Source organism: Ovis aries, chromosome 3, assembly GCF_016772045.2.
Source record: "Ovis aries strain OAR_USU_Benz2616 breed Rambouillet chromosome 3, ARS-UI_Ramb_v3.0, whole genome shotgun sequence".
Lineage (NCBI taxonomy): Eukaryota > Metazoa > Chordata > Mammalia > Artiodactyla > Bovidae > Ovis > Ovis aries.
The window spans coordinates 62550713-62575618 of NC_056056.1; the positions used below are offsets into that span (position 1 = coordinate 62550713).

At 39.6% G+C, this 24906-nt stretch overlaps 1 protein-coding gene across 3 annotated transcripts in view; it reads right to left on the minus strand.

The window, feature by feature from the left end:
• Positions 1–11261: 11261 nt before the first annotated feature.
• EVA1A (eva-1 homolog A, regulator of programmed cell death) overlaps positions 11262–24906 on the minus strand; it is an 86728-nt gene continuing 73083 nt past the window's right edge. For all 3 annotated transcript variants that reach the window (XM_012170635.4, XM_060412133.1, XM_060412134.1), the window contains one exon: positions 11262–12517. In XM_012170635.4, the coding sequence (XP_012026025.1) occupies positions 12156–12517 (362 nt within the window). In that variant the 3' untranslated portion in view covers positions 11262–12155. The remainder of the gene's footprint in view (positions 12518–24906) is intronic.

A 24906-nucleotide genomic window follows, 5' to 3' on the forward strand; every position in this document is an offset into this window, starting at 1 on the left:
TCCATTTGGTTCTTTTTTTAAAAATTTACTTATTTGGCTGTGCCAGGTCCTGGTTGCAGCATATGGGATCTTCGATCTTCATTGTGGCCTGCAGGATCTTGTTCCCTGACCAGGGATTGAATCCAGGCCCCCTGCATTGGGAGCACAGAGTCTTAGCCACTGGACCACCAGGGAAGTTCCCTCCATTTGGTTCTTTGAAAAAAATATGTACTTTTATTTCTTTGCTGAGATTTCCTGGTTTTGTTTTGAATTTTTTCATCTAGAGTGTGTGTGCTCAGTCATGTCCGACTGCAACTGCATGGACTATAGACAGGTTCCTCTGTCCATGGGATTTCCCAGGCAAGAATATTGCAATGAGTTACCATTTCCTACTCCAGGGGATCTTCCTAACCCAGGGATCGAATCTGCATCTCCTGCATTAGCAGGTGGTACCATAGTACCACCTGGGAAGAAGACCCACAGAGCTTATGAATGTTAAGAGCCCGTCAGCAGTGGGTGTTTTTTTTTTTTTTTTTAGCAGTGGTTTTAAAATTGTTCTTATAAGCAGCAACCACGAGGTGGCAGGATTATTTCATGCCCATCTAATTCCCAGGACAAGCAGTTCAGTTCAGTTCAGTGGCTCAGTCCTGACCGAATCTTTGCAACCCCATGGACTGCAGCACACCAGCCTCCTGTCCATCACCAACTCCTAGAGCCTACCCAAACTCATGTCCACTGAGTCAGTGATGCCATCCAACCATCTCATCCTCTGTCATCTCCTCTTCTTGCCTTCAATCTTTTCCAGCATCAAGGTCTTTCCATATGAGTCAGCTCTTTGCATCAGGTGGCCAAAGTATTGGAGTTTCAGCTTCAACATCAGTCCTATCAATGAACACTCAGGACTGATATCCTTTAGGATGGACTGGTTGGATCTCCTTGCAGTCCAAGGGACTCTCAAAAGTCTTCTCCAACATCATAGTTCAAAAGCATCAGTTCTTTGGCACTCAGCTTTCTTTATAGTCCAACTCTCACATCCATATATGACTACTGGAAAAACCATAGCCTTGACTAGATGGACCTTTGTTGGCCGAGTAGCGTCTCTGCTTTTTAATATGCTGTCTAGGTTAGTCAAAACTTTCCTTCCAAGGAGTAAAAGTCTTTTATTTTCATGGCTGCAGTCACTATCTGCAGTGATTTTGGAGCCCGCCCCCCAAAAAAAGTCTGCCATTGTTTCCACTGTTTCTCCATCCATTTACCATGAAGTGATGGGACCAGATGCCATGATCTTCGATTTCTGAATGTTGAGCTTTAAGCCAACTTTTTCACTCTCCACTTTCACTTTCATCAAGAGGCTCTTTAGTTCTTCTTCACTTTCTGCCATAAGGGTGGTGTCATCTGCATATCTGAGGTTATTGGTATTTCTCCCGGCAGCCTTGATTCCAGCTTGTACTTCTTCCAGCCCAGTGTTTCTCATGATGTACTCTGCATGTAAGTTAAATAAACAGGGTGACAATATACAGCCTTGAAGTACTCCTTTTCCTATTTGGAACCAGTCTGTTGTTCCATAACAAGTTCTAACTGTTGCTTCCTCACCTGTGTACAGATTTCTCGAGGAAGGTCAGGTGGTCTGGTATTCCCATCTCTTTCAGAAATTTCCACAGTTTATTGTGATCCACACAGTCAAAGGCTTTAGAATAGTCAGTAAAGCAGAAATAGATGTTTTTCTGGAACTCTCTTGCTTTTTCAATGATCCAGCAGATGTTGGCAATTGGATCTCTGCTTCCTCTGCCTTTTCTAAAACCAGCTTGAATTTCTGGAAGTTCACGGTTCATGTATTGCTGAAGCCTGGCTTGGAGAATTTTGAGCATTACTTTACTAGCGTGTGAGATGAGTGCAATTGTGTGGTAGTTTGAGCATTCTTTGGCATTGCCTTTCTTTGGGATTGGAATGAAAACTGACCTTTTCCAGTCCTGTGGCCACTGCTGAGTTTTCCAAATTTGCTGGCATATTGAGTGTAGCACTTTCACAGCATCATCTTTTAGGATTTGAAATAGCTCAACTGGAATTCCATCACCTCCACTAGCTTTGTTCGTAGTGATGCTTTCTAAGGCCCACTTGACTTCACATTCCAGGATGTCTGGCTCTAGGTGAGTGATCACATCATCATGATTATCTGGGTCTTGAAGATCTTTTTTGTACAGTTCTTCTGTGTATTCTTGCCACCTGTTCTTAATATCTTCTGCTTCTGTTAGGTCCATACCATTTCTGTCCTTTATCGAGCCCATCTTTGCATGAAATGTTCCCTTGGTATATCTAATTTTCTTGAAGAGATCTCTAGTCTTTCCCATTCTGTTGTTTTCCTCTATTTCTTTGCTTTGATCACTGAGGAAGGCTTTCTTATCTCTCCTTGCTATTCTTTAGAACTCTGCATTCAAATGGGTATATCTTTCCTTTTCTCCTTTGCTATTTGCTTCTCTTTTTTCCACAGCTATTTGTAAGGCCTCCTCAGACAGCCATTTTGCTTTTTTGCATTTGTTTTTCTTGAGGATGGTCTTGCTCCCTGTCTCTTGTACAATGTCACAAACCTCCATCCATAGTTCATCAGGCATTTTGTTTATCAGATCTAGTCCCTTAAATCTATTTCTCACTTCCACTGTATAATCGTTAGGGATTTGATTTAGGTCATACCTGAATGGTCTAGTGGTTTTCCCTATATTCTTCAATATAAGTCTGAATTTGGCAATAAGGATTTCATGATCCACAGTCAGCTCCTGGTCTTGTTTTTGCTGACTGTATGCAGCTTCTCCATCTTTGGCTGCAAAGAATATAATCAATCTGATTTCGGTGTTGACTACTTGGTGATGTCCATGTGTAGAGTCTTCTCTTGTGTTGTTGGAAGAGGGTGTTTGCTATGACCAGTGCATTCTCTTTGCATAACTCTATTAGCTTTTACCCTGCTTCATTCTGTACTCCAAGGCCAAATTTACCTGGTACTCCAGGTATTTCTTGACTTCCTACTTTTGCATTCTAGTCCCCTATAATGAAAAGGACATCCTTTTTTGGTGTTAATTCTAGAAGGTCTTGTAGGTCTTCATAGAACTGTTCAACTTCAGCTTCTTCAGCATTACTGGTTGGGGCATAGACTTGAATTATGATGATAGTGGATGGTTTGCCTTGGAAACGAATAGAGAGCATTCTGTCGTTTTTGAGACTGCATCCAAGTATTGCATTTCAGACTCTCTTATTGACTATGGTGGCTACTCTATTTCTTCTAAGGGATTCTTGCCCACAGTAGTAGATATAATGGTCATCTGAGTTAAATTCACCCATTCCAGTCCATTTTAGTTCACTAATGCCTTAAATGTTGATGTTCAATCTTTCCATCTCCTGTTTGATCACTTCAAATTTGCCTTCAAATTTGCCTGGACCTAACATTCCAGGTTCCTATGCAATATTGCTCTTTACAGCATCAGTCCCTGCTGTTTACCTGGGCCCAAACTATGGTGGAGGTAACGAAGATAATGTTGACCTCCCTGAAAAGATCCCATGCATGTGCTGCTACAGTCTGTGCCCCCAACCCTGCAGCAGGACACCCGTGACCCACACCTTTGCTGGAGATTGCCAGACTCCCACAGGCAAGTCTGGGATAGTCTCCTATTGGGTCACTGTCCCTTTGTCCTAGGTCCTGGTGCACAAGGTTCTGTTGTGCCCTCCAAGAGTATATTTCCCAGTCCTGTGTAAGTTCTGGCAGCTCTATGATGGGGTTATGGTGACCTCCTCCAAGAGGACTTATGCCATACCCATACCCAGATGCCCTCTCCCTGCAGTAGACCACTGCCATCCTGTACCTGCACAGGAGATGCTCAAACACAGTTCTGTCTGTGAACATGTGAATTCACCCCTCCTAACGTCTTGCTGAGGCTTCTCCTTCACCCTTGGACGTGGGGTATCTCCTCACAGCTGCTCCAGTGCCTACCCTCTTACTAGAGTTTCTCTGACCTTGGATGTGGGGTCATGGACCACATGGCTGGTCCAGTGAAGAGCAGCTGGTGCTCCTGACCTTGGATACGGGTTATCTCCTCTCAGCTGCTCGCAGCTCTAGCACCGCACAGCCTGGAGCTCTTAAATTGAAGAGCTCACTCATTATTAGAGAAATGCAAATCAAAATTACAATGAGTTATCATCTCACACCAGTCAGAATGGCCATAATCAAAAAGTCCACAAACAATAAATGTTGAAGAGGGTATGGAGAAAAGGGAACCCTCTTACACTGTTGGTGGGAATGCAAACTGGTACAGCCACTATGAAGAACAGTGTGGAGATTCCTTAAAAAAATTGGAAATAGAACTGCGATATGGCCCAGCAATTCCGCTGCTGGGCATACACCCCAAGGAAACCAGAATTGAAAGATATACATGTATCCCAATGTTCATTGCAGCACTGTTTACAATAGATAGGACATGGAAGCAACCTAGATGTCCACTGGCAGATAAATGGATAAGAAGTTGTAAATATACACAATGGAATACTACCCAGCTATAAAAAGGAACACATTTGAGTCAGTCCTATTGAGGTGGATGAACCTGGAGCCTACTGTGCAGAGCAGAATGAAGGAAGTCAGAAAGAGAAACAAAAATCATGTATATTAACTCTTATATATGGAAATTAGAAAAATGATACTGATGATCTTACATGCAGAGCAGCAAAGGAGACACAGTTGTAAAGAACAGACTTTTGGACTCAGTGGAGGAAGGTGAGTGGCATGATTTGAGAGAATAGCATTCAAACATGTACTTTACACATATGTAAAATAGATGACCAGTGCAAGTTCAATTCATGAAGCAGGGCACCCAAAACTGGTGCTCTAGGACAACCCAGAGGGATAGGGAGGGGAGGGAGGAGAGTTCAGGATGGGGGGACACATGTATACCTGTGGCTGATTCATGTTGATACATGCAAATACCATCCCAATATTATAAAGTAATTATCCTCCAATTAAAATAAATTAGAAGAAGACCCTATTGCTAGGAAAGATTGAAGGCAGGAGGAGAAGGGGAGGACAAAGGATGAGATAATTGGATGGCATCACTGACTCAATGGACATGAGTTTGAGCAAGTTCTGGGAGATGGTGAAGGACAGGGAAGCCTGGCATGCTGCAGTCTATAGGGTCACACAGAGTCGGACATGACTGAGCAACTGAACAACACAGCAATTCATTAATTGGGGAAAAAAAAAAGGAGATCAACAGTAACACAATAGTGGGGGACTTTAACACCCCACTTGTATTAATGGACAAATCATCCAGCCCAAAAATTAATAAGGATATGCAAGCCATAAATGGTATATTATAACAGATAGACTTATTTTATATTTATACGACATTTCATCTGAAAGTAGCAGAATACACTTTCTCAAGTGCACACAAAACATCCTGCAAGATAGATCACATTTTGGGTCACAGATCAAGCCTCAGTAGGTTTAAGAAAATTGAAATCATATCAAGCATCTTTTCTGACCACAATGCTATGAGATTAGAAATCAACTACAGAAAAAAAATGTAAAAACCAAAAACATATGGAGGTTAAACAATATGTTATTAAATAACCAATGGATCATTGAAGAAATCAAAGAGAAACTGAAAAAATACTTGGAGACAAATGACAATGAAAATATGACAACCCAAAATGTATGGGATGTAGCAAATGCAGCTCTAAGAGGGAATTTTATAGCAAAACAATCCTACCTCAAGAAACAAGAAAAATCTCAAATAAACAGCCTATCCTTAAACCTAAAGCAACTGGAGAAAGGAGAACAACAACAGCAACAACAACAAATGAAAACCCAAAGTTAGCAGAAGGAAAGAAATCATAAAGATCAGAGCAGAAAAATGAAATGGAGATAAAGAAAACAGTCAATATAGAGGAAACTAAAAGCTGGTTCTCAAATAGCTTCTATTTCCTTGTTACGACTTCTTAGATATGCCCATCATTTAAAAGTGATGTTTAATTTCCAAACACATGGGCTTTTTTTTTTTAGTATCTTTGATATTAATTTCTTATTTAAAAGCTTTCTTCTGTGCAATCACCCTCTGTGGTTTTTCAGTCTACTAACTTTATTGAGGCTTTCAGTGGCTAAGTCAAAGATCTCTCTTGGTAGATGTCACATTGCACTTGAAAATATGTGGGTTATTTTCAAAAGGTTTTGATATTGATCTCTAACATAATTCCACAGTGATAAGAGGACAGACTCTTTATAATTTCAATAGCTTTAGACTATGAAATTTTAAAACCTGGTCTTATGTCTCTGGATACGTTCTAGTGTCTCCTAGTTCATAATCTATGGGAACTTGAATAGAATTTGTATGCTACTGTTGTGTGAAAATTGCATAAATCTTAATTATGGTGAATTTGTTCATAGTGATTTTTAGGTCTACTATATCTTTCTATTTCTCTGTCTATTCATTCCATTAATTTTTGAGTGTTTGATATTGAAACTCCAACTAAATATCTTACTTTATATATTTAAAAAATAATTGTAATATATAATAGAACTATAGTAAACTTCTGTGTTTCCAAGCCTCCTGTAAATGTGTTATCATGTTCTCATAATTTAGAAAGCAAAAATAAAAATATATATACCCTGGTTCTTTTAGAACATATACAAAAGTCTTAAGTATTTAGCCAGACTCATCAAGAAAAAAGTAAGAAGACTCAAGTCAATACAATTAGGGGCTTGCCTGGAGGTCCAGTGGCTAGGACTCCATGGTCGCATTGCAGGGGGCCTAGGTTTGCTCCTTGGTCAGGAAATTAGATTCCATATGATGCAGCTAAAGATCCTACATGCTGCAATGAAGATCTAAGATCCTGTGTGCCAGAACTAAGACGTGGTGGAGCCAAGTACAGAAATATTTTTTTTAATCAACTAAAAAAAATTAAACCTTGCTTATTAATTGGCTATAAACCCCAGTACAAATAAAAGCTTTTAAAAATCAATAAAGTTAGAAATGAAAATGGAGAAGTTATGATAGCTACCACAGAAATAAAAAGGATCATAAGAGATTACTACAAGCAACTATATGCCAATAAAATGGACAACCTAGAAGAAATGGAAAGATTTTTAGAAGGAATATAGCTTACAGAAACTGAACTAGGAAGAAATATAAAATATGAACAGACCAATAACAAGTAGTGAAATTGAAACTCTTATTAAAAAAATCATCCAACAAACAAAAGCCCAGGGCCAAACGGCTTCATATGTGAAATTCTTTCCAACATTTAGAGAACACCTAATACCTGTCCTTCTCAAATGCTTCAAAAAAATTGCAGAGAAGGGTACTCCTCTGCTCATTCTACAAGGCCACCATCACCCTGAAACCCAAACCAGACAAAGATATCGCAAAAGAAGAAAATTATAGATCAATATCACGGATGAGCACAGACACAGAAATCCTCAACAAAATACTAGCCTACAGAATTCAACAACACATTAAAAAGATCATACACAATGACCGAATAGGCTTTATCCCAGAAATGCATGGATTCTTCAATATATACAAATCAATGATATATGTCATATTAAAAAATTGAAGAATAAAAACCATAAGATCATCTCAATAGAGGCAGATAAATCTTTTGACAAAGTTCAACACCCATATATAAAAACTCTCCAGAAAGTAAGCTTAGAGGAAACCTACTTCAATGTAATAAAGGCCATATATGACAAACTTACAGCTAATATCATAGGTGAAAAGCTGAAAAACAATCCCTTTAAAATCAGAAACAGGACAAGGGATGTTCACTTTTGCCACTTCTATTCAACATAGCATTAAAGTCCTAGAATGGCAATCAGATTAAAAAAAATTAAGGAATTCAAATTGGAAACAACTAGAACTCACTATTTGAAGATGACATACTATACATGTTGTTGTTTAGTTGCTAAGTCATGTCCAGCTCTTTTGTGACCTCTTGGACTGTCCAGGCTCCCCTGTCCATGGGAATTCCCAGGCAAGAATACAGGAAATTCGCTGTTTCCTTTGCTAGGAGATCTCCCTGACCCAGGAGTCAAGTCTGTAACTTCTGCTTGGCAGTGAGTTTCCTTTTTTGCCTTTTAAGTTATATTTAATTTAACTTTTAACTTAATTTATTTTAATTGGAGAATAATTACTTTATAATATTTTGATGATTTTTGCCATAAATCAACATGAATCAGCCTTGGGTACCCATGTGTCCCCCATCATGAACCCCCCTCCCACATCCCTTCCCACCCCATCCCTCTGGCTTGTCCCATATCAACAGCTTTGAATGCCTTGTTCATGCATCGAACATGCTCTGGTCATCTGTTTTACATATGGTAATATACATGTTTCAGTGCTAATCTCTCAAATCATCCCACCCTTGCCTTCTCCCACAGAGTCCAAATTCTTTACCACTGATCCACCAGGGAAGCCCAGTACTATACATAGAAAATCCTAAGCTATCAGAAAACTACTAGGGCTCCTCAATAAATCTGGTAAAGTTGCAGGCTATAAAATTAACATACAGAAGTCTCTTGCATTCCTAGACACTAACAATGAAAGGTCAGAAAGAGAGATTAAGGAAACAATCTTACTTACCATTGCAACAAAAAGAATAAAAAACCTAAGAATAAACCTACCTCAGGAGGCAAAAGACCTGTGATCAGAAAACTATAGGATACTAATGAAAGAAATCAAAGAAGACACAAACAGATGGAGAGAGGTACCATATTCTTGAAGTGGAAGAATCAATATTGTCAAAATGACTATACTACCCAAAGTAATCTACAGACTCAATGCAATTTTTATCAAATTACCAATGGCAATATTCACAGAATTAGAACAAAAATGTTTACAAATAGTATGGAAACATGAAAGATTCTGAATAGTCAAAGCAATCTTGAGAAAGATAAACGGAGTTTGAAGAATCAGGCTTCCTGAATTTAGGCTACGCGACAAAGCTACAGTCCATCAAAACAGTATGGTATTTGTACAAAAATAGAAATATAATTCAATGGAACAGGATTGAAAGGCCAGGAAGGAACCAATGCACCTATGATCCGTTAATCTATAATACAGGAGTCAAGACTATACAATACAGGAAAGACCGTCTTGTCAATAAATGATGGTGGGAAAACTGGGCGAATACATGTTAAAAAATGAAATTAGAACACTCTTTAACATCACACACAAAAATAAACTCAAAACAAACTGAAGACCTAAATGTTAGACCAGATACCATAAAGCTCTTAGAAGAATATATAGACAGAACTCTCTCTGACATAAGTGATAATGGGATCTTTTCTGATCCACCACCTACAGTAACAAAAATAAAATAAAAACAAAAATAAGCAAATGGGACCTAATTAAACTTAAAAGCTTTTGCACAGCAAAGGAAATCATAAACAAGATGATAACCTTCAGAATGGGAGAAAATATTTGCAAATAATACAGCCATCTTCTAGGGATTAATCTCCAAAATATACAAACAGCTCATTCAGCTCAATATCAAAACAACAAACCACCCAATCAAAAAGCGATCACAGGGCCTACATGGACAAGACCAAAATATTTCCCCAAAGAAAAAAATACAGATGGGCAACAAACACATGAAAACAGACCCAACATCACTAAATTATTGGATAATGCAAATCAAAACTGCAATGAGGTATCACCTCATACCAGCTAGACTGGCCATCATCAAAAATTCTACAAACAATAAATGCTGGAAAGGGTATGGAGGAAAGGGAACCATCCCGCAACTGTTGACAGAAATGTAAACTGACACAGCCACTGTGGAGAGCAGTATGGAGGTTTCTTAAAAAATAAAACACAGAGCTACCATATGACCTAGCAATCCCATTTCTAGGCATATATCCAAAGAAAACCATAATTCAAAAGGATGCATGCATCCTGATGTTCATTGCAGAATGATTTACAATAGCCAGGACATGGAAGCAACCTCAATATCCACTGAAAGAGGAATGGAGAAAGACGTGGTACGAATATATAATGGAATATTACTCAGCCATAAAAATGAACAAAATAGTACCATTTGTGGAGATGTGGATGAACCTAGAGACTGTCATACAAAGAGACAAACAAATGTTGTATAGTATCACTTACATGTGAAATCTAGAAAATGGTAGAGATGAACTTATTTGCAAAGTAGAAATAGAGTCACAAATGAAGAGAACAAATTTATGGCTATCAAGAGGGGAAGGGGTGGGGTGGGATAAATTGGGAGATTGGGACTGAAGTATATACATTACTAATTAGAACCTACAGTATGGCACAGGAAACTCTTACTCAGTGTTCCGTGGTAACCTAAATGGGAAGGAAATTGAAAAAGAGTAGATATATGTATGACTGATTCATGTTTCTGCACAGCCAGATATTAACACAACATTGTAAAGCAACTATACCCCAACAAAAATTAATTTATAAAATAAATTTAAAAATTAAAAAAGAGGCAGAGACCAATATAGATGATATTAATATAATGCTCAGGGGAAATGATATGATTCCTGTACTTGTTGGCAAGGGACTGAAACCAGATTCAGAGATGCTTGATTTAACAGGATTTTTGGCAATTGCAAGTGAGATTGTTGAAAAAGGTATAATCAAGCCAGCCACTGAGGGTTTCAAGCAAACTATTGCTCCCTTGGGAAACATGTATTTGTAACTTCTCAGTTCTTAAGACAGACTTCCAAGCCCCTATCACAGAGAGTGGGTTGCCAAAGTATCATTGATAGAGAGTCCAGCAGAGAAAGTCTCCCAACCAGCCTCTCAGGTATGATGACAAAGCCAATGAACAGGAGAAATCTAGTAGGAAGGCTCTGGAGGATCCAGACAGAGTAAGGAATCTATTGCATGGCAAGAAAAGGGATCTGACAGTCACACAGAACTAACAGTATTCCTGTGTATCAGGCTGGAGGAAGCTGCATTGCCCTCTGTAGCCCATTCCTAAATGTGGTTCAGCCTCGCCTCCCTTCCTTACCAACTTCCCCTCTCCATATGAGGCCAGCCTGTTAGTTCTAGCCTTTGGTAAGTCTTCTAGTCCTGTATCAACTTACCACTCAACTATACTGTAATCATAATAGAAACATACATAAAATAACAAGCCCTTGGGTGTCATTTCTCCATTCTCTGGATCTCCGTTTCACAATTCTCCAGGTATTTGAAGGATCTGGCAAAAGACCATACCCACCTATAAAAGGGCTGCTGTTTAAAGTAAGTATAACCACAGAAACAAAACATGAAACAAAAAAGATTTTATGTAACTTTTATTTTTTATCCCAACCTAATTTGGGCTTTATTCCTCACCTCCCATTCCCATTCTCTTACTATAAATCCAAACATGGTTTTTACTTTTTTAACAAAATGTTTAATTAGAGTCATAATATTTTCTTTTCTCCAAAAGGAGGGAGACACAGCCTTTGTTCTGCTGCTGCATTTTCAAATGCATACAGCATTAAATGTACATTAATATATTCCTTAGAAGCTATTTAAAATAAAACCCTTCATCCTTTGAGGTTATTGACAGTTTTCTAGTTCACTGACACATCTCCTATAATACATTAATCATTTTCGTGAGTAAAGTGGTAACTGTAATAAAAAAACAGGATTTTAATCCCTGAGGTGCCAGTTTAAATGGAAGAGGTTGCAATTAAAATACAAGATTTGAAAATAGGCCTTAAATAATAAGCATAGATAATGCTATCTGGATTAAAATCACCTCCATGGCAAGTTGCATTTACTAAGTTAAGGTAACCCTGCTCTTCCTAGCCCTCTTGCTATAATAATATTTCCTTTTCTATAGAAATAAAACATAGCAAGGAAGTCTGCAGAAACTTCTGAGATCCTCAGAAATCGAGAGAAACCACAAGTGCCATTCCTCTAATCTCCATCCACATTGCTGGAGAGGGTTTTCAGCACCATTCCAAGATCTAGAAAGGTTGATGAAACGACTTGGTTTTTCTACTTCTCCATGTAGCCAAAAGGGACAAATCTGTCATACTGTCTCGAAAATGGCAGCGTCCTGCTTATCTCGACACCATACCATTAGCAGAACTGTATTCAACTCTTAGTGCCCACCGTCTCTGTGGGGCCCTTTCTCTCCCAGGCAGCTAAACGGTGGGGTATGGGTTCCTGCTCCTGCCCCTAGTAGTAGCGGTTCAGGCTCCTGGTGCCAGGAACCTCAGGCTGGCCATTCATCCAAATCTCCCTGATGATACGTTCCCGCTCCTCCAGCCGCTGGGCTCGCTCCAGCTCCTCCACTGAGGCGAAGACATTCTTGTTCAAAGTCCTTTCAAAGCGCCGATGTCTCCTGACCGAGATGTCAGATGCTGCATCCAAGCTGCCATCCTCACTGTCGCTGCTGCTTTCTTGGTCCTTCAGAAACTCCTGGGAATGCTGACAGCAGTCTGTGTGGCAAGAGATCCTCATCACCAAGGCAGCTAGGGTGAGGACCAGTCCAATACACACACCACAGACAAAGTACAGAGCTGCTCCCTCGGGATTTTCTGTTGGAGAAGGAGGAAGAGGAGAACGTTTGAAAGATGACAACTACATACTCAGAGGGCAAACATGACTTCAGCACAGGATCGACCCCTCTCACCAGGCCCCAAAGCTTTGATGGCTGCAAATAATACCTTCTCATGTGACCAATCGCATAATGTATTAAAATATAATTTTCAACAAATAGTGTGAATAAAGACTGTATGGAATTCTTTCACTATTCTTGGAACTTTAACTTTGAAACTATTTCAGAAAGAAAAGTTAAAACATATTGTTTAGCATCTACTATAAGCGAGTAACTGTGCTTAGATGCCATTTACTTATATTACACAAACCTTTGCTTCTGAATTTTCTCCTGAAACTCCTTGAATTATCTTTTAACTGTAGTTGCAAGCAACTTCAGAGATGATCCTTACCTCTCGGTAGTCATACTCTTACATAAGACCTTCCCCACAAGGGCTGCACCAGTGACTTACTTCTAACAAACACGATGGATGACTTGAGATTAGGTAACCTAAGTCTGACTTCCAGCTTACCCATGCTCTCTCTTTCTCACCCATTTGCTCTGAAGCAGTCAGTTCCCATGCTGTGAGCTGTACTACAGAGAGGCCCACTAAGGGTGGCCTCTGACTAACAACCTTCAAAGAATTGGACTGCACCAACAGCCATGTAAGTGAGCTTGGATGTGTATCAGTTCAGTTCAGTTCAGTCGCTCAGTCATGTCCGACTCTTTGTGAACCCATGAATCGCAGCACACCAGGCCTCCCTGTCCATCACCAACTCCCGGAGTGCACTCAGACTCATATCCATTGAGTCCGTGATGCCATCCAGCCATCTCATCCTCTGTCATCCCTTTCTCCTCCTGCCCCCACTCCCTCCCAGCATCAGAGTTTTTAGGCTCCAAAATCACTGCAGATGGTGACTGCAGCTATGAAATTAAAAGACACTTACTCCTTGGAAGAAAAGTTATGACCAAACTAGATAGCATATTTAAAAGCAGAGACATTACTTTGCCAACAAAGGTCTGTCTAGTCAAGGCTATGGTTTTTCCAGTGGTCATGTGTGGATGTGAAAGTTGGACTGTGAAGAAAGCTGAGTGCCGAAGAATTGATGCTTTTGAACTGTGGCATTGGAGAAGACTCTTGAGAGTCCCTTGGACTGCAAGGAGATCCAACCAGTCCATTCTGAAGGACATCAGCCCTGGGATTTCTTTGGAGGGAATGGTGCTGAAGCTGAAACTCCAGTACTTTGGCCACCTCATGCGAAGAGTTGCTCATTGGATGTGTATGAATATGTGTATTTGTCTTCTAAATTTTCTTTTGCTTAGCTGTGTTTTTAAAGTATTCTATACTTATTGTTATCACATTTGTAATAAGTAATGTTATTTTACTGGGACATAAAATTTTAAAGTGAATCCTCTCCTGGTGAATCCTTGAGGTGTCCACAATCATGGTCTTGCAGCAATCTTGTGGAACCCCTTGAACAGAGAATCCAGCTAAGCAAATCCCAGATTCCTGACTTAGAGAAACTGAGAAAATAAATACTTTTTGTTTTGAGATACAGAGTGTCCTTGAATTACAATGGCTGGAGTTACAATTTTTTAAAATTCACAAGGGAGTGAAAACAACATGCATTTAAGTAGCAACTGTACTTCTAATTTTGAATTTTAATCTTTCCTTCTGCAAGCAATATACAGTATAATACTCTCTCCTAATGCTGGGGAGTAGCAGCAAGCTGTGCTCCCAGTTAGCCACGTGATCAGTTACAACCATTCTGAGGCTAGACAACCATTTGCTATCCCACTTTCAATACAGTATTCAATAAATTATATGAGATTCTAATTATAAAATAGGCTTTGTGTTAGATGATTTTGCCCAACTACAGATTAATATAAGTCTTATAAAATGGAGATTGGTCCTGGGTGTTCTTTGGAAGGAATGATGCTGAAGCTGAAACTCCAGTACATTGGCCACTTCATGTGAAGAGCTGACCCATTGGAAAAGACTCTGATGCTGGGAGGGATTGGGGGCAGGAGGAAAAGGGGACAACAGAGGATGAGATGGCTGGATGGCATCACTGATTCAATGGACGTGAGTTGAGTGAACTCTAGGAGCTGGTGATGGACAGGGAGGCCTGGCATGCGGCAATTCACGGGGCCGCAAAGAGTCAGACACGATTGAGCTGAACTGAACTGAGGCTATACACTATGATATTCCAAGGGTTAGGTGTATTAAATGCCTTTTAAAAAAAATATATAAAAGAAAACAACAGATGGGCAGAAGACCTAAACAGACATTTTTCCAAAGAAGACATACAGATGGCCAAGAGGCACATGAAAAGATGCTCAGCACCACTAATTATTAGAGAAATGCAAATCAAAACTGCAATGAGATATCACCTCACACCAGTCAGAATGTTGTTGTTCAGTTGCAAAGTCATGTCCAATTCTTTACGACCCCATAGACTGCAGCATGCCAGGCTCCTCTGTTCTTCACTATCTTCTAGAGTTTGCTCAAACTCATGTTCACTGAATCAATGATGCTATCTAACCATCTCATTCTTTCCTGCCTCTCTCTCTCCTTTTGCCTTCAATCTTTCCCAACATCAGGGTCTTTTACAATCAGTTGGCTCCTCACATCAGGCGGCCAAAGCTCTGGAGCTTCAGCTTCAGCATCAATCCTTCCAATGAGTATTCAGGGTTGATTTCCTTTAGGATTGACTGGTTTTATCTCCTTGCAGTACAAGAGACTCTCAAGAGTCTTCTCTAGCACCACAACTGGAATTCTGATGGCAAGAGTGAACATCAACATTTTAGGAATGATGAACTAAAATGGATGAATGGGAGAATTTAATTCAGATGACCATTATATCTGCTACTATAGGCAAGAATCCCTTAGAAGAAGTGGAGTAGCCCTCATAGTCAACAAGAGTCTGAAATATAGTACTTGGTTGAAATCTCAAAAACAACAGAAGGATCTCAATTTGTTTCCAAGGCAAACCATTAATATCATAGTAATTCAAGTTATGCCCCAACCACTGATGCTGAAGAAGCTGAAGTTGAATGGGTCTATGAAGACCTACAAGACTTTCTAGAACTAACACCAAAATAAGGTGTGCTTTTCATCATAAGGGATTAGGATGCAAAAGTAGGAAGTCAAGAGATACCTAGAGTTGTTACTCCAAGATAAGTTTGGCCTTGGTATACAAAATGAAGCAGGGCAAAGTCTAACAGAATTTTGCCATGAGAATGTACTGGTCATAGCAGATACCCTCTTCCAATAACACAAGAGATGACTCTGCACATGAACATCACTAGATGGTCAATACCAAAATCACATTGATTATATTCTTTACACCAGAAGATGGAGAAGCTCTGTACAGCCAGCAAAAACAAGATCAGGAGCTGACTGTGGCCCAGATCATGAACTCCTTATAGCTAAATTTGGGCTTAAATTGAAGACCGCAGGGAAAATGAATAGGCCATCCAAGTATGACCTAAATCAAACCCCTATGATTATACAGTGGAAGTGACAAATAGGTTAAAGGAGTTGGATCTGATAGACAGAGGGCCTGAAGAACTATGGACAGAGGTTCATAACACTGTACAGGAAGCAGTGACCAAAACCATCCCAAAGAAAAAGAAATGCAAGAAGGCAAAATGTTTGTCTGAGAAAAGAAGAGAAGTGAAAAGCAAAGAAAGGGAAAGATATACACATCTGAACGAAGTTCCAAATAATAGCAAGGAGAGATGAGAGAATTCTTAAGTAAACAATGCACAAAAAATAGAGGAAAACAATAGCATGGGAAAGACTAGAGATCTCTTTAAGAAAATTAGAGATATCAAAGGAACATTTCATGCAAAGATGGGCTCAATAAAGGACAGAAATGGTATGGACCTAACAGAGGAAATTAAGAAGTGGCAAGTATAGAATAAGTGTACAAGAAAGATCTTAATAACATAGATAACCGTGATGGTGTGGTCACTCACCTAGAGCCAGACATCCTAGACTGCAAAGTCAAGTGGACCTTAGAAAGCATTACTATGAACAAAGCTAGTGGAGGTGATGGAATTCCAGCAGAGCTTTTTCAAATCTAGAAAGATGATGCTGTGAAAGTGCTGCACTCAATAAGCCAGCAAATTTGGAAAACTCAGCAGTGACCACAGGACTGGAAAAGATGAGTTTTCATCCCAATCCCCAAGAAGGGCACAACTGTGCTCATTTCACATGCTAGAAAGGTAATCCTCAAAATCCTTCTTGCTAGGCTTCAACAGTACTTGAACTGAGAATTTCCAGACGTGCAAGCTGGATTTAGAAAAGGCTGAGACACCAGAGATCAAATTGCCAACATCCATTGCATCATAGAAAAAGCAAGAGAATTCCAGAAAACACCTACTTTTGCTTCATTGACTATGCTGAAGCCTTTGGCTGTGTGGATCACAACAAACTGTGGAAAATTCTGAAAGTGATGGGAATATCAGACCACCTTATCTGCCTCCTGAGAAATTCGTATGCAAGTCAAGAAGCAACAGTTAGAACCGGACATGGAACAACAGACTGTTTCCAAATTGGGAAAGGAGTACGTCAAGGCTGTATATCACCCTACTTATTTAACTTATGTGCAGAGTACATCATGTGACATGCTGGGCTTGATAAATCACAGGCTGGAATTGAGATTGCCAGGAGTAATATCCATAACCTCAGATATGCAGATGACACCACACTAATGGCAGAAAGCAAAGAACAAAAGAGCCTCTTAATGAAGGTGAACAAGGAGAGTGAAAAAGCTGGCTTAAAACTCAACATTCAAAAAATGAAGATCATGGCATCCGGTCCCATCACTTCATGGCAAATAGATGGGGAAACAATAGAAATAGTGAGAGACTTTATTTTCTTGGGCTCCAAAATCACTGTGGATGGTGATTGCATCCATGAAATTAAGACACTTGCTCCTCGGAAGAAAAGCTCTAACAGATCTAGACAGCATATTAAAAAATAGACATCACTTGCCAACAAAGGTCCGAATAGTCAAAGCTATGGTTTTCCAGTAGTCATGTACAGATGTGATATGTACAGTAGTCATATACGTCATAAAGCTGACCGAGTGCTAAAGAATTGATCATTTTGAATTGCAATGCTGGAGAAGACTCCTGAGAGTCCCTTGGACAGCAGGGTGATCAAACCAGTCAATCCTAAAGGATATCAATCCTGAATATTCATTGGAAGGACTGATGCCGAAGCTGAAGCTCTCATACTTCAGCCATCTGATATGAAGAGCTGTCTCACTGGGAATGACTCTGATTCTGGGAAAGATTGAGGGTATGAGAAGGAGGCAACAGAGGATGACATGGTTGGATGGTATCATTGACATTATGATTGCATCATAATGGACCTATTATGACTCAATGGACATAAGTCTGAGCAAGTTCCAGGAGATGGTGAAGGACAGGGAAGCCTAGCGTTGTGCTGCAGTCCATGGGTTTGTAAACAGTCAAACATGACTGAGTGACTGAACAACAGCCTTCTTATGGTCCAACTCTCACATCCATACATGACTACTGGAAAAATCATAGCTCTGACTACTGTTCATCATAAAGTCTATAAACAGCAATTAGTGGAAAGGGTGTGGAAAAAAGGGAAAACTCCCACACTGTTGGTGGGACTGTAAATTGGTACAGCTACTATAGAGAACAGTATAGAGGTTCTTTTAAAAACTAAAAACAGAGCTATCATATGAACTAGCTATCCCACTCCTGAGCATATATCTGGAGAAAATCATGGTTTGAGAGGATATATGCAACCCAATGTTCACTGCAGCACTGTTTACAATAGCCAAAATATAGAAGCAACTTAATCTCCATTGACAGATGAATGGATATACATACATACATACATACATACATATATATATATATATATATAATACAATGGAATATTATTCAATCATTAAAAAGAATGAAATGTCACTTACAATAACATGGATGCACCTGGAAATTATCATTCTAAGTGAAGTAAGTCATACAGAGACAGGCAAGTATCATACGATATTGTTTATATACAGAACCCCCCCAAAATGATACAAATGAGCCTATTTTTATTAGCAGATACAGGGAGAATTGAAGAGGACCCTCCATTGTGGGGCCTCAGTTCTTCTTAAGAACACTAAGAAGAATCTGAGGTCTTATAAGAACACCTCAAGGGAGAGGTGGGCCAAGCCAAGAGAGGCACTGGTGCCAGAATGAGGAGGTACAGGGATTTTCAAGAGAGGGCTTTTACATACTCATTTAGGCATGTGTGGACTGACAAGTTTTTATTCGAGATTTCTTGTTTCTTGAGGTAAAATTGTATTGCTATAAACTTTCCATTTAGAACTGCTTTTTGCTGAATTCCATAAGTTTTGGACCATTGTGCTTTCATTTGTCTCTAAGTATTTTTTATTTCCTCTTTGATTTCTTCAGCGATCCAATGGTTATTGAGTAGTATATTATTTAGCTGCCACGTGTTTGGGTTTTTTAGAGGTTTTTGTCTTATAGTTTATTTCTAATCACATAGTGTTGTGATCAGAAAAGATGCTTGATATAATTTCAATTTTCTTAAATTTACCATGGCTTGCCTTGCAGCACACCATGTAGTCAATCATGGACAATGTTCTGTGTGCACTTGAGTAGTCTGCTGCTTTTGGGTAGGATGTTCTATAAATATCAATAAAGTCCAACTTGTCTAAAGTGTCATTTAAGGTCTGTGTTTCCTTATTAATTTTCTGTTCAGATGATCTGTCCATTGATGAAAATAGGGTACTAAAGTCCCACACTATTATTGTGTTACTGTCAATTTCTCCCTTTATGTTTATTAGTATTTGCCTTACATATTGAGGTACTTCTATGTTGGATGCATATATATGTATAATTGTTATATCTTCTTCTGGGATTAAACCCTTGATCATTATGTAGTGTCCTTCTTTGTCTCTTATAATAATCTTTGTTTTAAAGTCTATTTCATGTGATATGAGCATTGCTACTTCAGCTTTCTTATGAATTCCATTTGCACGGAATACCTTCTCCCACCTGCTTACTTTCAGTCTGTAGATGTCCCTAGGTCTGAGGTGGGCTCTTCTGGATGACATATATGGGTCTTATTTCCGTATCCACCTCAGCAAATCTATGTCTTTTGGTTGGTGCATTTAATCCATTTAAATTTAAGGTAATTATTAATATGTATGATCCTATTCCTATTTTCTTAATTGCTTTGGGTTTATTTACTGTAGGTAGGTCTTTTCCTTCTCTTGTGTTTCCTCCCTAGAGAAGTTCTTTAAACATTTGTTGTAAAACTAGTTTCAGTTCAGTTCAGTTCAGTCGCTCAGTCGTGTCCAACTCTTTGTGACCCCATGAATCACAGCACGCCAGGCCTCCTTGTCCATCACCAACTCCCAGAGTTCACTCAGACTCACGTCCATCGAGTCGGTGATGCCATCCAACCATCTCATCTTCTGTCGTCCCCTTCTCCTCCTGCCCCCAATCCCTCCCAGCATCAGGGTCTTTTCCAATGAGTCAACTCTTTGCATGAGGTGGCCAAAGTATTGGAGTTTCAGCTTTAGCATCAGTCCTTCCAATGAACACCCAGGACTGATCTCCTTTAGGATGGACTGGTTGGATTTCCTTGCAGTCCAAGGGACTCTCAAGAGTCTTTTCCAACACCACAGTTCAAAAGCATCAGTTCAGCTTTCTTCACAGTCAACTCTCACATCCATACATGACCACTGGAAAAACCATAGCCTTGACTAGACGGATCTTTGTTGGCAAAGTAGTCTCTGGTTTTCAATATACTGTCTAGGTTGATCATAACTTTCCTTCCAAGGAGCAAGCATCCTCCAATTTCATGGGTGCAATCACCATCTGCAGTGATTCTGGAGCGCCCAAAATAAAGTCTCTCACTGTTTCCACTGTTTCCCCATCTATTTCCCATGAAGTGATGGGACCAGATGCCATGATCTTCGTTTTCTGAATGTTGAGCTTTAAGCCAATTTTTTCACTCTCCTCTTTCACTTTCATCAAGAGGCTTTTTAGTTCCTCTTCACTTTCTGCCATAAGGGTGGTGTCATCTGCCTATCTGAGGTTATTGATATTTCTCCCGGCAATCTTGATTCCAGCTTGTGCTTCTTCCAGCCCAGTGTTTCTCATGATGTACTCTGCATATAAGTTAAATAAGCAGGGTGACAATATACAGCCTTGAGGTACTCCTTTTCCTATTTGGAACCAGTCTGTTGTTCCATGTCCAGTTCTAACTGTTGCTTCCTGACCCGCATATAGGTTTTTCAAGAGGCAGGTCAGGTGGTCTGGTACTCCCATCTCTTTCAGAATTTTCCACAGCTTATTGTGATCCACACAGTCAAAGGCTTTGTTGTTCTGAATTCTCTTATCTCTTGCTTGTCTGTAAAGCAACTGGGGTGGGTGTTAGATACCAGCTTGAATCTTTTTCAGCTAGGCCGCCCCTCAGTTGCTCATGACTAACTTCCTACCTAAAAATTTACCAAACAGAAACTGACTCACAGACTTAGAAAAAACTTACGGTGATCAAAGGGGAAAGGTAGAGGAAAGGGATAAACTTGGACTGTGGGACAGAGATACACAAAATACTATATTTTAAATAGATAACCAACAAGGACTGACTGTATAACATAGGGAAATCTGGTTAATAACCTAAATGGGAAAAGAATTTCAAAAAGAACAGATATATGTATATTTTCAGCTGAATCACTTTGCTGTACACCTGGAACTAACACAACATTGTAAATATAGTCCAATATAAAATATTTTTTTGAAAAGTAAATGCATCTGGACTAATGTTATTTTCAACTTATAGTGGATAAGTTAAGAAGATCCATAATTTACTATGCAACAATACATAACTTATACAATCATAGACTGAAAACCAGTGTGGGCATTTTTGAATGACCTCATCAGGTTAATTTGTGGGGAAGTAATTTAAGCTCTTCCTTTGTGAGAGAGAAAAATAAACATTCTGCTGATGAGCAATATACTTGGTGGGCCCAGTGATGATCCCTGTATGGTGTGCTCAAAACCCTGTATTTGTGTGTTTTTAAAGAATATAAGTGGGATTATATATTATTTATATTTGCTTTTTAAACTTAAGAATATTTATTAGAGAGGTTTCAACGTATGCCAATAGCATTCTTTTTTACTGTTGCATATTTTTCTGTAGTATAGACATCAAAGTTTATTTAGCCTTTTCCTTGTTGATAGCATATAAACTGTTTCCAGTTTTTCATTGCTATAATCAATGCTAGCATCATATCTTTGTGTCCTTGTATACATCTCTTTATGTACATGTAGAATTATATCTACAGGTTAATTAATCTAGAAACAGAACTTTGCATCAAAGGGCTTAGGCATTCTGAGGTTTTATACATTTCAAATTCTACCTAAAAAAGGTTCTATCAGTTTGAACACAGCATATTGAACCCATGTGTTTATGGTCCCTCCTTCTCTCTGAAATCCCCACTGAAGTGACAGTGACCTGTATAAAATAGATCCAAATTATAGATATTTTTACAAAGAAAGGAATAGAGAAGAAAATAGAAAACATGAAGAGTCAACGTAAGAGTGGCCAACAAACAGTGTAATTTAATGGAAAAGGAGCGCCAGCAACGTCATGGTAGTGTGAGTCTACTTTTTGTCCCTTCTTTTTAAACAAACACAAACAAGAGTGCCTCTGCGGGCACAGTGTGATCTATCAACGTAAACCAAGGGACCAGGGAGAAATCTCGCCTACCTGTTCATCTGGTAACAGATAAATCCTTGGTTTGGTTTGCAGAATCAGCAGAGTGAGCAAACCTGCCCCAACCACTCCCAGCCATAACTGGGGAAAACCTGGAGATTTCTGAATTGGGCAAATACCCACAGATGAGGGAGAATTTGTAAAAGTCCAGCCCTGTGGAGGTGATCAGAGCACACCACTGGAGGGAACACACACACACACACACACACACACACACACACACACACACACACACACACACACACGAGTCTGAATGTAGCAGAGAGGGAAAGAGGAACTTGATCAGCTCTGCCCCTCCCCACAAGCTGACACAACAAGAGACTGAACTGTCTCACGATGACTTCTTCACAGGTGAAAAGGAGACGTAGTGAGTGCATGGCTACCCCAGCTGTACTAGATGCTGCGCACAAGAAATCCACTTTTCTCCAGCAACAGTAAGAGTACTGGAAGCAGGGACCTCCATTGCTGGGAGGCAGCGGAGAGATCAGGAAAGGCTATAAGAACATCAAAAGGCACTAAAGGGTCATGGGTCCTGCTGTCTGTGCTCAGAGCTTCAGCAGGAAGTCCACTTAAAAGCCCCTGGGAGGCTCAGCCAAGCATCTCCCCACTAGCGAGTGGTCACCCTCAATGTCCCAAGAACTAAAACCATGCCTCCCCTCACTCTAGGGTGGCTTCCGTGAGCAGAGACTGGTAGCAGGAGTGAGCACAGTAAAAGGAGTGCTATGACAAAAACAGACCAGAATCTGTGGGCAAAAGAGAAAACCAAACTTGAGCTATAGCTCTACTTTCTGGAAAAACAGGAGAGGTTTCTATCAGCCAGCCACGTGAGTTGTAAGAACCACAGAAGACATAAAAGCTTATGCATTCTGCCACATGAGGGAGGAAGAAGTGCAAAGCAGGTGTATAAATACGAGGTCAGAGAGAACCCCAGATAGAACAGGATTAACAAGCAGTATATACCCTATCTGAAGGCAACTAGTGAAGATTTGAGGAAGTGTCTGATACAAGCAAGGAAGAATCAAGAAAAGATAATCTATCAATAACTGAGCTCAAAAGCAGGAAAAAAATTATAATTGATCCAATAAGGAATTAAACATAGCTGTTTTGAGGAAACTATAGACTACAAGAAACACAGAAGACAATTCAATGAAACCTACAGGGAAATGCATGCACAAAATGAGAAATTTAGCAAAAAGTTAAAAACCATAAAAAAGAACCAAACAGAAATTTCAGAACTGAAGAATTTGACGATTAAAATAAAAATGCAGAGACAATCTGCAGCAGGGTAGATCAAAGACTAGCAACCAAGAAGATAGTGATTTTGAAATAACCCAATCAGAGGCGAACAGAGAAAGAATGAAAAAGTGGGAAGAAAAGTGTGCGTAATCTATAGGATTCAATCAAACGTACAAATATTTAGCATAATTGGAGTTCCAAAAGGAGAAGTGAGGGGCAGAAAGTTTACTTAAAGGAACACTAGCTAAGTACTTCACAAACCTGAGGAGAGACATAGATAATCCAAGTTTATGAAATTAATGTCATCCTACTATCTCAATGCAAAAGACTACCAAGAACCCATTATAATGAAATTGTCAAAAATCAAAGGAAAAGAGAGAATCCTTAAAAAGCTAGAGGAAAAAAGATAGTAAACTTGCAAACAAACCCTCATTAGGCTATCAGAAGATTCATTAGCAGAAATGCTATATAGGTCAGGAGAGCATAGAATGATATATTCAAATTGTTGAAAGAAAGAAAGCCAGCCAAGAATTTATCTGGCAAAGTTATCCTTCAGATATCAAGGAGAAAATATGCTAATTGGTGCTGTGCTGTGCTATGCTTAGTCACTCAGTTATGTCTGACTCTTTGTGACCCCATCGACTGTAGCCTGCTAGGTTCCTCTGTCCATGAGGATTCTCCAAGCAAGAATACTGGAGTGGGTTGCCATGCCCTCCTCCAGGGGATCTTCCCAACTCAGGGATCAAACCCAGATCTCCCACACAGAAGGCAGATTCTTTACCATCTGAGCCATGAGGGAAGCCACTGGTGACATGAAAATATATTAAAGTGTAAAACACACCAGTAAAGGTAAATATACTGTAAATACAGGTTCAGATTTTTGAAAACTCTAATTCTGTAATAGCATGGTGTGTTAATCACTTAACTGCAGTTTAAAGGTGAAAGAGTATTAATAACTATAACACTATAATCTGTTAAAGAATACACAATATTAAAAAGAAGTAAACTGTGACATCAAAATGTAAAGAGGGGAGTAAAACGGTAGACGTGTCATATGTGAACAAAAAGGTTTCAGTCTTTCACCAATTAGTACGTTAGCTTTGGGCCCATCATATATTGGCTTTATCATACTGAGATGCATGCATGTGTGCTAAGTTGCTTCAGTCATGTCCCACTTTTTGTGAACCTATGGACTGTAGTCTGCCAGACTCCTCTGTCCATGGGATTCTTCAGGCAAGAATACTGGAAAGGGTTGCCATGACCTCCTCCAGGTGATCTTCCTGATCCAGGGATCGAGCCCTTGTCTCAGGCATCGCCTGCACTGGCAGGCAGGTTCTTTTACCACTAATGCCACCTGGGAAGCC